Source organism: Scomber japonicus, chromosome 6 (assembly GCF_027409825.1).
Source record: "Scomber japonicus isolate fScoJap1 chromosome 6, fScoJap1.pri, whole genome shotgun sequence".
Lineage (NCBI taxonomy): Eukaryota > Metazoa > Chordata > Actinopteri > Scombriformes > Scombridae > Scomber > Scomber japonicus.
Window position 1 is genome coordinate 5,084,011 of NC_070583.1, and position 13,082 is coordinate 5,097,092.

The 13,082-nt window shown below is 40.9% G+C and overlaps 1 protein-coding gene across 1 annotated transcript in view; it reads left to right on the forward strand.

The window, feature by feature from the left end:
• bcas3 (BCAS3 microtubule associated cell migration factor) overlaps positions 1-13,082 on the forward strand; it is a 359,279-nt gene that overhangs the window by 40,439 nt on the left and 305,758 nt on the right. Inside the window, exons 11-13 of the mRNA XM_053321422.1 lie at positions 86-169; positions 3,727-3,897; positions 8,083-8,176. Of these exons, the coding sequence (XP_053177397.1) occupies positions 86-169; positions 3,727-3,897; positions 8,083-8,176 (349 nt within the window). The remainder of the gene's footprint in view (positions 1-85; positions 170-3,726; positions 3,898-8,082; positions 8,177-13,082) is intronic.

The following is a 13,082-nucleotide window of genomic DNA, read 5'->3' on the forward strand; positions in this document are numbered from 1 at the left end:
AATCAGGGTTAATAAGTAATTTCCATTTCATTCATCTAGACTTACACTGCAGGTCTTGTATTTATCTGTAAAATGTTTTTTGCAGTTGATCAGATGTCACCAGTCTCGTGGAGGAGCTTGCGGTGACAATGCACAGTCCTATACAGCTACAGTGATCAACGCTGCCAAAGTAAGTGACATCACAAACTTACAAATAGATTTATTTTTTGCTATGATATTTTATTTTTCCCAAACTTTTTGTTATGAAAAATTCTTAATAGCATAGAAGTGGTATAAAAATATTAGACAGCTCAACAATTTAGTATCATCGTGTTATTTTTAATTGTCTTAAGGGACTCTGGCTGATGTGCAGGTTCAGGGGAGTGGTGCAGAAAATTCCTGGTTTGATGCACAACTCCTTTTTAGGGTCATGGTACAGTTAAACCTGTCACAATAACTACTTTTGTTGGACGATTTATTGTCTCAGAAATAATTGCGATAAACAATATTATTGTCATTTGAAGATCATTTTATACCACTGATATAATGATAATATAATAGTATAGTAATGCGGGGGGCGGGGGGGTCTTGGAGAGGAGGTGCTACTCTTCTGTAGCCTGGGCTATTTCCCTTTAATTCTTCTACAGTCTCCACTCAGGACGTACACAGTGAGGGATGGAGGACACTACTTGTTTAGCCAATGTGACATGAATAGTCTCTTAGCTGCTAATGTGAAGTATAGCAATACTGAATTCAAAAAAATGATCACGGTCATGTCCATGTATCATATGAGTCCATACAGTATAGACATGATAATTACACACGTTATTGTGCAATAAGTTGATAATGTAATTATTATGACAGGCCTAGGTTCAGTATGTTTGCTGTACAGCAGGAAAATAATGCAAATTGTGTTTCATTTTTCAACATTTAAATATCAAGTAGTGGATTAATAGCTGTAAGTTATTCAATATCACTCTGTAATGCTCTGTTGTTACTACAGAATGAGAGAGTCTAACCTGCATTTTCTTTCAAACTCTAAAATACAAATGTACATTAAGACACATACTGTTTAACAGTTTATATTCAATCAAGACTTGCTGTATTTTCTAATTACACTGTCAAGTCTCTGTTGCTCTGGAAGTCTTTTCATCAGTGGTTAGAACAGCTGACTATGTAGTATATTATTCCTGGATGAATAAACTTTGCACTCTTTGCATTGGTCAATGTCAGCACACAGATTTTGTCCAATCCACCACTCTTTCTCCAGTGTCACTGTAACTTACTGGGAAACCACAATACTTCCGAATGATAGACCTAAGTGACAACCATGGCTAGTCCCTCAACTACCATGGTTTAGCTGGCCGCAAGACGGGAGAGAAAAAAACAACACGCTTCCAAAGCTTTTCAGGGTTCAACTTACACTCAAGTTATGCATGGTGAGACATAAGCTAATTTTACTGAAATTACTGACTTGACACGGAGCGCTGAACTGAAGAAAAGTCACGCACCACTCCAAATAAATATGTGAACTGTTTCACCCCTGCTTTCTATTTGTGAAAGTGTATACAGAGATGTTTTCACCACCAGAGGACCTCCCTGTTCATGGTAAACTGCAGCCAACACTAGCTCCTAAAGCTGCCATCAAAAAATCTTTTTTTACTGGACATCAATGCAACTACAAAATATGGGGAAAACATGCTGAGACTGAAAGCATTGACCACAGTTCACAAATAAAGTAACCTTCAGTGTTTTTGAATTGGTTTTCCATCTTTGTTTAAATCCATCCTCACCCATGTATTACAACAGAAGGACTGAATCAACTAGTTCCCTCAAATCTTGAAACATTTGAAAATGAGTTCTCATGTTCAGACTGTTGCTACAATCCATCTTAAAAGTCCTTTGGTCTGTCTCAAGCCCTTCCTCGAATAAAACAGCACATAATACAATATTTCCAGCTCTGCCTACACCATCTGTAAATGTGCTGACATTGGATCCACCTGGCCCGCCTGGCCGACTAGGACCGAACTTATGAGACACTTCATCAACCTGCCTGTCTGTTTTTTCACACTGTAATCTGTTTCTCTCCACTGGTTTTGTTTCACTCGTCTCCACAGGGGAGATGGCTCACTAACAGCCAGCAGCCCCCTTTGATACCAGGTGATATTGATTCCCGCTCTGATTTAGCCACTCGCCAATCCATGCTAACTAGCTAGCTCCTCATATGGTTCTAGTCTGTTTCTCCATTTGGTCCCAGAGGAAGGGCTAATTGATTTACAAAGAGCAAAGCTATCCCTTCCCCTTCACTTAATGAGTGCTAACAGCTAGCGTGAGAGAAGTCTCATTAGCGGGCTAATGATGGTATACATCAAAACCACTGTGTTGCTAACAGGTTAGCAGAGTGGTAAAGGGTTGACAATGGCTGTAGGTTATTGATATGCAGACAGGCAGTCTGCTTGCCCGCCCTCTCCTCATTTAAGACCATATATCTCAATATGGATGACAAGGTATCTCCTTCTGGCTTGTGGCGCGACACGCTGGCTCTTAGTGCTGACGTCCAGAGACATGGAATCAAAAAAAAAAGGGGCGGGGGGGGGGGGGGGGGGGGGGTAGTGTAATGGCTTTTGGTTTTAAGAAAGATAAAAGAGAGAGAGTGCAACAGCTCCGTCCAATTGGGCTCGCTGCTCCAAATTTGCTGTTTTACGTCAAATTTGTGTATGACATCAATCCTGTTTCTTTTCACTGCCGGGTGTATGATCGAGAAAGACCTTTCACATAAATTAGGTTCTAAACAAATTAGGTTATAATTTGTTTAGATGGCGACATCAGGCCGTAGATGTATGTGTGTGTGTGTGTGTGTGTGAGTATTCATGTGCCTTTGTCAGCCATCAGACATGCTCTGCCTCCAGACCCCCTCCCTCCCCACAGGAAGATCAATAGCCCCTGTTTGGACTACCACTAAGAACTCCACAACTGCAGTGATTAGAAAACACATTAGTGTTGATCAATTAGGAGCCAAACGCCTCACTTAATAATTGATGACTCTACTGGCAATTTACACACACACACACACAAATGCAGGCACACACACGCACACAGGCAGCAGACACTGTTAGTGTGCCTGGCCAAGTGGCAAAGAGAGACAGTGGGTGATCCTCAGACCTAACAAACGCGAGGCGCCATGCTGTATTGACAGGGCCGCCTAGTCTGAATGCCTGATTAGGCTCTCCGGGGCCCCTTTGGCGCTTACACACACAGAGACACACAGTCACACGCATTGGACTCCATTAGGCAAAGACAGTGTAGTAGGTGAGATAGACTCCACTTAAGCAGCACTATCCATTTCCCTCAATCGAGCCACAGAGGTGTGTTTGAGCCAGACACCCTGGCTGGACCTTAAGCGGACACAGAGGAGCCTCGTGCACACACGCACACACTGGTGTCTCTGGCGGAGGCTACAGTGCTACATTGTAGTACTGCAGTCATCAGTACTACAACTTATCAACAGGCATCAAGTGAACACCCTCAGCCTTGTGCACCCACACACACACACACAAACTTGCACTTAGCCACCCTCTCCTGCACATCTTCACTGCCTGCACAGGCTTCAAACCAAGTAACTGTAACCTGCAGCATATCACATGCATGCAGAATATGATATAAAATAAAGTGTTGCAGTTGTGAAGAACAGGTGTTATAGTTAAGCAATCTCTCATTATCCTGTCTTATCGTTTCTTATCTCCACAGACTTTAAAGACAGGTCTGACCATGGTGGGGAAGGTTGTAACCCAGTTGGCAGGCACTCTTCCAGCAGGCACTCCAGACGAGGAGGGCACACCTCACAGTGCGAGCCGCCGCAGCCCCCACAACCCCGGTGTGGTCACCATCATTGACACACACAGTGTTGGAGAAGGACAGGTCAGTTGAATGTTTCCGCTCTCACTTGTTATTGTTAATGAGCTCATTGATTTGATTGGAAAAATACTTCACCCCTCCATCAATGTTGAGAAAGCACCTCAGTATAGTTATGGAAAGTCATGGAAATGTTAAATATTATGACACCAAGTTAACATTTAGTCATGATATGAAAACTCACATAGTATAATACAGCAGTGCTCTCACATTTAAATGATTTCCAATAACTATTCTATGTGTTAGTTTCCTGGCAAATTAAATGTAAGCACTGAAGACCTCTATGTAGGGTAATCTGTAGCACGCACTGGAAATGTACAGAACAACATGGCCATGTAAATACACTATAGTGCTATCAGATTTAATAATAAACTGATCTGTAGTTTTCTGTGTGCAAATTTGTTTAAACTCTTTAAATCCTGAATGTCAAAGCTTATAGATTAAGTTCTTTGTTGAGTTCATGACCTTTCTTTTTGTTTTACTTTGAAACACCTGCTTTCATTTGCTGCAAATTGTATTAATTGACAGACAAAGGCTTCACCTGAAAAGAAAAAATAAATAAATCTTATATTTCACTCTTGCTTAATCTTAATGGAGTGACGAGGAAAAGGAAAAATGTATAAGAAACACTACACCAAGACAGTTTATGGCTTTTTCTGGATTGTATATGTGCGGCAGTTGTAAAGTTGGCACTACATTAGTAATTATATTCATGTAGTTGACATATTCAAAGGTTTATAGCTTCAGTTGGTTATTTTAGTGTGAAGCAATGATATCTTTCCCACAGTGATGAGCAAGTTCTAGCTTCTTCAGTTTCACTATGACTGTTGAACTGTAGGTCAGAACAGATTAGGATGTTATAAACTCCACAGCTTCCCCCTCTGCATCCCTGCAAACCCTCAGACTGAAACTGCTCCCACCTCATTCACTGTTCTTTTTGGATCCTGGATGGTGGTTAACCAGAAACTGTTACCAGGTGATCATCCTCGTTTAATAGAGTGTCAGCTTTACTGGTTAGCCCTCTAAATGCTCACACTTACTCCCCCCAAATAGACCCTATGTATACACTTAATATACATAATACACACACACACACACTCACCAAAGATTAAATTGGCTTCAATTTGCTCTTGGGTTTCTGCCTCTCTGGTCTTGTCAAGTGTGACCCAGGTAAACATAACTATGGCCTCTGCGGCTTGTCGGGAAACAGAAAAATCTCCGAGGTTGGCTTCTTTTTTTTTTTTTTGGCGGTGGCCTGAGCACACTCAGGCTCATTCACCTCACTCCACATAGCTGGCTGAAAGGTGTGACTTAGATTTTGCTGCATATTTTAACAGCCAAGCTTTTAGCCACAGCTCTGTCTGTTTTAGCAGCTCTTGGAAGCAAAGACGCTCGGTAAACAGTCAGCTGTTGGTCTGGACGGGCAGTAACCTCACAGGAAGCTCAGGGCTGAGCGAGCGCACCGGATCCCAAATTAGGTCTTGACATTCTGTTTGGCCATTTATATGAAGGATGTGGGAGGTTAGTGAGAAGTAGGTTTCTAAACCTATAAGATATGTTTTTTTACCCCAAAATTACAAGTTATAAATCATGATACTGCCGAGTATTTTCGCCAAGCCATTTTCATATCACTATCAATATCATGATGATATGGCAGTTTTTTTTTATCACAAAAAATCATGCTTGCATTGTCATGAACAATATGTAATATAGCACACTCCTTATTCTTAGTTTACATCATCATACTCCACAGTTCCTAAATCTAGAACATAATCTAAGCAACGTACAGTTTTGTATTGAGCAATGGTTGCATAGAACTCACTTCCAGCTCAGATTGCTAAAACACACAATAAAACAAGCTTTAAAAAACAAGTGAAACACCACTTAATGACCTTACAGCTGTAGTCATATTATATAAATTGTTTCTTTTAAGTATAGGAAAATGGGGATCCGAATAAAGAACAATAAAGAACCATCACAACATTATTTTAATCAGGTTATATGTTATATTGAATGCTAAACTTGAACCCATATTAATGACTTTGGGTCACACCTGCCTTAAAGTAATGTAGACATAATATGTATTAGTTTAATTAATGATCAAAACAGCAAAAGACGCCTGTGTTTAAATGTCTGTTATTAATAATTACAATATATCTCTAGATAGACCCTATACTTGGATTGGCCGTATATGTTGTATTTTTGTATTGTTGTATAAGTTTTTTTTTTTTAAAGATTTTAAAAAATCTTTATCTATAGTACACAAATTGTAAGGTGGGTAAGTTAAGTTTTTGTATATTGTTCTTAGCCATATTATTCTACACAGACCCAGCAGGGTACATTATACCTGAGTACAGTAAGTATACATACCAACATAGTGATCCAACCCTGGTCAGGGTTTGAACCATTCCAGTTTCCTTCAGCAGGATCTCCCCTTAACGCCTAAGAAACGCTAAAAGCTTTTATCCCCTTAATTCTCCTCAGCTTCTCCAAACCATGATTAATCACATTGCAGTAGCTGTCACATTTTTAATGAGGCGTGTTAGCATACATAGTACAGTTTGTCAGTGATGTAGTCACCACACACACTCGCCGCTTTCTCCTTCTCTCTTCCACCGCACCCGCAGCCGCCCTGCAGCCAGTGTGTTGTCTTATAAGCTGGACCTAAGCCTTCAGAAGCAGGCCTGCACTCTGTCACCGGCCGAAGCACTGTAACCGTACACTGGCCATAAACGCCAGGCAGGCAGGCAAGGAGGGGAGGAAAGGGGAGGGGGGAAAGCTAGGAGTCGAGGAGAAATGGAGGGTGAAAGGGGGAGCAGGAGGGTAAGTGGTGGGGAGAGGGGCAGCAGAGAGTGAATTTAGATGGAGGCTGGGGTGTGATTTTTGGAGGAATGGGGAAAGGCAGGAATAAGATAGAGGCGAGTTCCTGTGTCAGTGTAGCAGCGCAGGATATTCCCATCTCTTTGAAATTCCTTATTTGGAACAGCAGCCTCATAACACACAGGCGCACTCTCTCCCCTGTGGAAAGGGCTCGGTTCTCTGGAGGACTCTCTTGTTTCAAAGGGCTCCAGCAGGATTCCCTCACAGAACAACATTGTCTGCTTGCACCGTAATAAAAGTGATCTGCTTCATGTCACCAGCCTCTTTCTGTTCTTTCTGTTCTCCCCCTTTTTTTTTTCTTTTTTTTTTCTCCCCTGCTTATTTTCTTGCTTGTAGTCTGAGACGAAGCCCTTTTAGTTTTTAGAGGCTGTTTCTTGTTTGGACTAGTTCCTATTTAAAAGGCTCAGCCAGCCTTCCTGACATCGTTAATGCAACACTGGGGCCAAATTTAACCCTGTGTATATGTTCTCTCTCTAATACACACACACACACACACACACACACACACACATATACACATAGAGAGAGAGAGAGTCGTGCACAAAGTGGCCTCATGTCTAGGCTTATTTCTAATCTCTCTTCGTGACTAAAGGCGTTTTCTGCCAGCTCCTGGTCTGGACCCAGCTTTTGTTCAATGCGTCCCAGTCTTGACAAAAGACTTCATATGGAGATTTAGGAGCAGCCTCCCGTTGTGTAAAGTGACTTATAATTTCATTTTTTGAGGCAAGCTTGAGAAGCAGCAAGCCAGAGCTGGATTTGACGCCAGTTTCAGCCTGTTTATGGGAAAACCCGCTGTCATGGGCTATTGTCAAAGCCACATGTGAAAAGCCACATTATTGCCAAAGTAAATTTGTCCATATTCTTGTCTCTGGTGTTGTATTGTACCCCATCCACACTGCTCTCCATGTAGCCTCTTACTGAAGGACTACTACTGTATATTAACATTAAAATATAGCTCAGATGAGTCATAATCCCTTTGAAGCATCTCAGAAAAGAATATTGTTGAAGAATCTGTCCATTTCCTGCATAACAGGTAATATGCTAATTATTTTTCTATCCACAAGAGGGCAATGGCACATTCAGAAAGGAGTTCAATGTCCAGCCATTGCAGTGTGGGGTGATGTCAAAGAACGCTGCTCATTGTGGTGATGATATCAGCGTGTGATGCTACAGACCAAACCAAAATGTGAAGAGAAATCCTGGAGCGGGGGAAAATCCCGCTCTGGGTTTAATGTTCTCATTGTTAGAAAATGATTTGGACTTTCTGCATGTGTGTGTGTGTGTGTGTGCATGTGTGTGTGTATTCTCCAGGTCTTGGTGAGTGAGGACTCGGACGGAGAGGGAGTTGTGGCTCACTTCCCAGCTCATGACAAACCCATATCCTGCATGCAATTCAACCCCAGTGGTAAGACACACTTACACACACACACACACTCATACACACACACACACACACACACACACACACACACACACACACATTTTTTGAGGAAGAAGTGAGAAAGCTGTATGCGATTTCAGAAGTCATAGAAAGCAGCAGAGCGATGAACCCAAGGTTTTAATAAAGACGTGTATTTGGCTTACATGTGGCCACCTATTCTCACAGGCTGTCCCAAACCACTTCTCTCACCCAAAGGCCCGAATGAGCTTGTGTTTATATTATGCACCGCTTTAATGTCATGAAGCTGGACTTAGTTTAGAGTTCCTCATAATGTCTTTATACCAATCCTGATGACCTACAACATACACGAATCAAGCCGTTTACTCAAGACACATGCAGCCGATGTGGGTCAAGCAGTGCGTCACGTATAATAAATGGGCAACATATGAAACCACTATGCACCCGGAGTGGATGTTTTACATTTATATTGTATTTCCAAGGTTTATTTTGCATTTCGGTCCCTCCTTTTCTACTTTTCAATTATAGGCAGAGACTGAAACACGTTTACAGTGTTCACAGATAAACCTTTTAGCTTAGTTTCTATAAAAAATAACTTCTAAACAATACTGGATAGATAATAAGTGCTGGCTAAACAGCAGGAAGGGTTTGACTATGGATTATAAAATACACCACAGCAGTTTATTTTTTCAATTATCAAAAGTTAAGAGGACTAAAGAGATAGATGCACCAGATGCCAAGAGATCATCACTTCTAGGCCCTAATTTGGGTCAAGCAACAAAAAACACAGGATCCTACACTTCCCATCATCCCATGTGATAATGTCTTGTTAGACTCTCTTTGTAAATGTCTTTCATATTCCATTCCCCCCAGACTGTAACACGCTTTCTGTCCAAGCTCTGTCCTTTTCAACAGATTCACCTTATTATATGGCATTCACCTGAACCAATGCAAGAACCACAAAAACAATCTCAGTTATCAGTTAACAAGACTTTAGCAGATATATTGACTACCATGTTCACTGTGTTAGCATGCAAGCATTTACTAATTAGCACTAAAGATAACGTGCAGGCTGAGGGGGGATTGAGAGTTTTGCAGGTATTTTGTCACAACTCAAAGTATTGGAATGAAGGAAATTTTGAGCAGATGATAGCACTAGATGGAAAGTCAGCAGATCAGTTCAATCATCATTATTATATTTCATCCTCTGGGGACCATGAATTTGTAAGCCACATTTTACAGCAAACCATCCACCAGTTGTATTTCAATAAAGCCCTGAAACCTCAGAGGGTCACCAAAAACAGTGGAATACATAATCTGGGAACCATGAATATCTCTGCCAAGTTTTGCCCACCCATCAAGTAGATATTGAGATATATATAAGAATGATCTGATGGTGGCTCTAGTAGAGTCAGAGGATCACCAAAATTGTTAGAATGAATCCTCTGGGGACTTTGAATATTTGTTGCCTGATGCATGTAATGATCAAGGCTGCTCATCTATGCATGTTCCAGCTTAATGTAAAAGTGTTATTACAGTGGAGCGTATTGATCTCCATGGCTATGTTTGTGCTGCAGGTGAATGACACCCAGGTACTTGTAACATTTGTACTGTACTTCCTGCATATCTTTATTTTAGTTGTGACTGTAGGAGTTTTATACACTGCCTATATACCTGCAGTAAATAACTAGAGATATGAAGATTTGTAGGTAACTCATTTTCACCTCAGTGTGTGTAAAACATGAGTCAGTACCTTGTTATTTAGTAGATATGCTGAGGTGGAATCAAGTTCCTTTAGACAGCTGAAAATCTAAATATATTCACTTTTTGAACTTGTGCTGAGGTACTGTACTCTAAAAGTGTGTGTCAGCATGTTGAAATTAGCTCCCATGTACAAATCATGCACTCCCTCTTCACCACATTATTTTACCTTGACATATCCCTCTCCACTTTTCTAGCATTGCTGACCTCCACCCCAAAACGAAGGGGACAGTAGATGCTTTGTAAGTGTGAACAGGGAAGCTCATCGCTCTGCGTGTCTCACGTGTTCACTTGTGTATTTTGCTCTCAGCGCGGTGCCGTGTACGCGTGTAAGCAAGCAGGTGTGTTTAAGTATGTTATGCCCATTGTGTGCGTGTGTGTGTTGAGTGTGCATGTGCAGTTAATAAAGGAGCTGCTGAGAGATGGCTCTCACCCCGTGACCTCCAAGCTTCAAGAATCCTTCACTTACCAAGACTCAGGACTGAACTCAGCAACTTTGTCTGAGCAGGAACAGGATGATATTGCAGACAAGGACAGACGAGATATGGATGTCTAGACCCCACCTAACCCCACCCTCCACTTATCTAAAACCCTCATACAAACCCAGTGTGGTGACAGTTTTGGCATGAGAAGACCCTTAAAAGTAAATGTGCTCAAGTTTTATATTAGTTGCTTTAATTTCTCCCCTGTGTTTGTCAGTAGAAGCAAAACAGTATATAACAGAATGGGTCAGTGCAGCTATTATATGCGTGTATTTAGAACGACTTATTAAGGAAGCAGCTCATTACTTATTCATTATGCAAGTATAACATTAGAATATTTAGCACTAAAGACCACTTAATGGAAGACAGAACAACCTTCATGCAAAATCTGAAAAGATGAAACAAGGATAATTATGGAAGTGGAGATGGTGTTGATACAGCTGTTTAATTTATGTGTGAAAAAAAAGTAGTAAGAAGTCCGAGGGAACTGTGGGAAGTCTGATAAAGTCAGAAGTCAGCATCACTTAGGGTCAGGGTTAGGGTTTGAAAAATTGAAAATAAAAATAATTATTATCCTCATCTTCGCTTGAGGCTAAGCAGCTCCAGGGTACAGTAGCTGCTACTAACATAACACACCCAAATCCCTGACCAAACTTTTGGTGGAGTTGTATTGTGGGTGATGCAGGTGCCAGGCTTTAATGAGGAAGAACAATGTGTGGAATAAAAAGACAATATATCCACTTGTCTTCCAGCTTGTTTAAAAACCTTTTTATGCTCTACGAGTCAAGCTTTAATAAACACTTTATCTATGTTTTCTGAGAAGCGCTCTCTCAAAATCTAGTAAACCTTGTAGTTGGTTTCAGTGTGCTGGTAGATGCTGAGCCAGCAAGCCTACAGAATCCCCCCCTGTGAGCCTTTTTTCACAGGACAGTGTCACTATCAAAATTCCAGACACATTTAATCTTTCTGACTCATTTACTCTGAAGCAAATCTACAAGGCTAATACATTACAATTTAAATTGCAGCCCCAAACAGGACCAGAAGTGTTGCCAAAAAACACAGATTTGCCCTTTTTCATTGCAGTTAGGGTGTGTAATGAGATTAGGACGATTCTTACAAGCTTAGCGCTACTCCTTTCCCCTTGTTGTGATTGCTGGACTGTTTTCATCATTGTTTATTCTCTTATTCATTTTCATTTCTGAGCTGGCTGCCGCGGAGTGTCCCATAATTAGAGGACTCTTGATTTGATCAGAACCCAAATCCTGACTGACGGGTTCATTGGTCTGGCTCGAAGCAAGCTCTTTCCAAGGAGTTAGGGGAAGCGGCTTTTACTTGAACTACCTTCCTAGTCCCAACCGAGGCTCCCTTCTCAGTGGTCAAGCTCGACACGGCAGAAACAAGAAAGATAGACTTAGCAGGGAACAATGATATGACTCAAGCAGGTCCTGGAAAGCCCAGAAGTTTTGGCTGGGAAGAGTTATGTAAGAAACCCCAGTGGCTTGTGTGTGTTGGAGGCTCTACAGAGGGCGGACCGGTGGCCGCCAGTTCTTGGTGTGGCGGCTGGCGCTTTGCGGTGCTTCGGTGGATCTGTGGATCTATTCCTAGTGGTGTAATTAGAGGGACGCAGATGAAGTGCAGTGGCAAAGCGCTCTCTTTAACAGCTGCAATGTGTGTGTGCTTGTTTTCTTTCACGTCTCGTCCTCTTCACTCGTCCTTAACGATCCTTGACTTGATTATTAGGTATGATTCCAAGGTCAAAATACACTCATGTTTTGATGACAGAGATATTGTCCAACAACTTGTGCATTTCTTTGACTGTGACTGGCACTAGATGGAGTGATTGATTCAGTAACCATGCGAGGCACCACCTTCTGACTCTGTAGTCTTAGTCATTCCTCTTTCTCTGCAGTCCTCCTCTAGTCCCATGTATGATGTGCAGTGGTGGAAGAATTATTCACATTCTTTATTGAAATAAAAGTTGCAAGTCTTCTATTTTGAAATTTAGATTTATTTAGAAAAGGAAAATGTCCATAAGTATCAAAATGAAAAGTAGGATGAGACCTCATTTCATGTGTTGACATGTTTGTAGAATTATATCACTGTTGTAACTCCTTATAGTTTCACCTCAACTAACTCTCCACATATCGTCCAGGCACATAAGTCCAGATAAGAGAAGTTAACGGTGAATGTTAATATCTGAAACAGTTTTTATTGATTGATTATCTGTAGTCAGTGGACCAAAAATGATGAATCTTTCTTTTCTTTAAGAAAATTAAATATCTTTGGGTTTTGTACTGTTTGGTCAGACAAAACAACAGTGTTTTGTGGACTTTGTTTGCCCAGAGATTTGCCTCTTGGACTACAGACAACAGTCCTTATACTCTTTAATAGGTGGAGATGATTGGGGTCAAACAGCCTGAAAGGAAGCTCAGATACTACTGAGGGCTGAAAAGAAAATGAATCAAATTAAATTAAAACTAAATAATTTCATTTATATTTACATTTTTAGTTGACTGTTTAATCATAATGTTCTATGAAATAGTCAGTAAAGTTATCTTGTTATTTTGTTAGATTAACATTAGTATTGAAAGCACCACCAATTTCAATCCAGTGTGATGTTTGCTAGATTGATATAGATATAGACATAGACATTCAGAAAAGAGCATTTT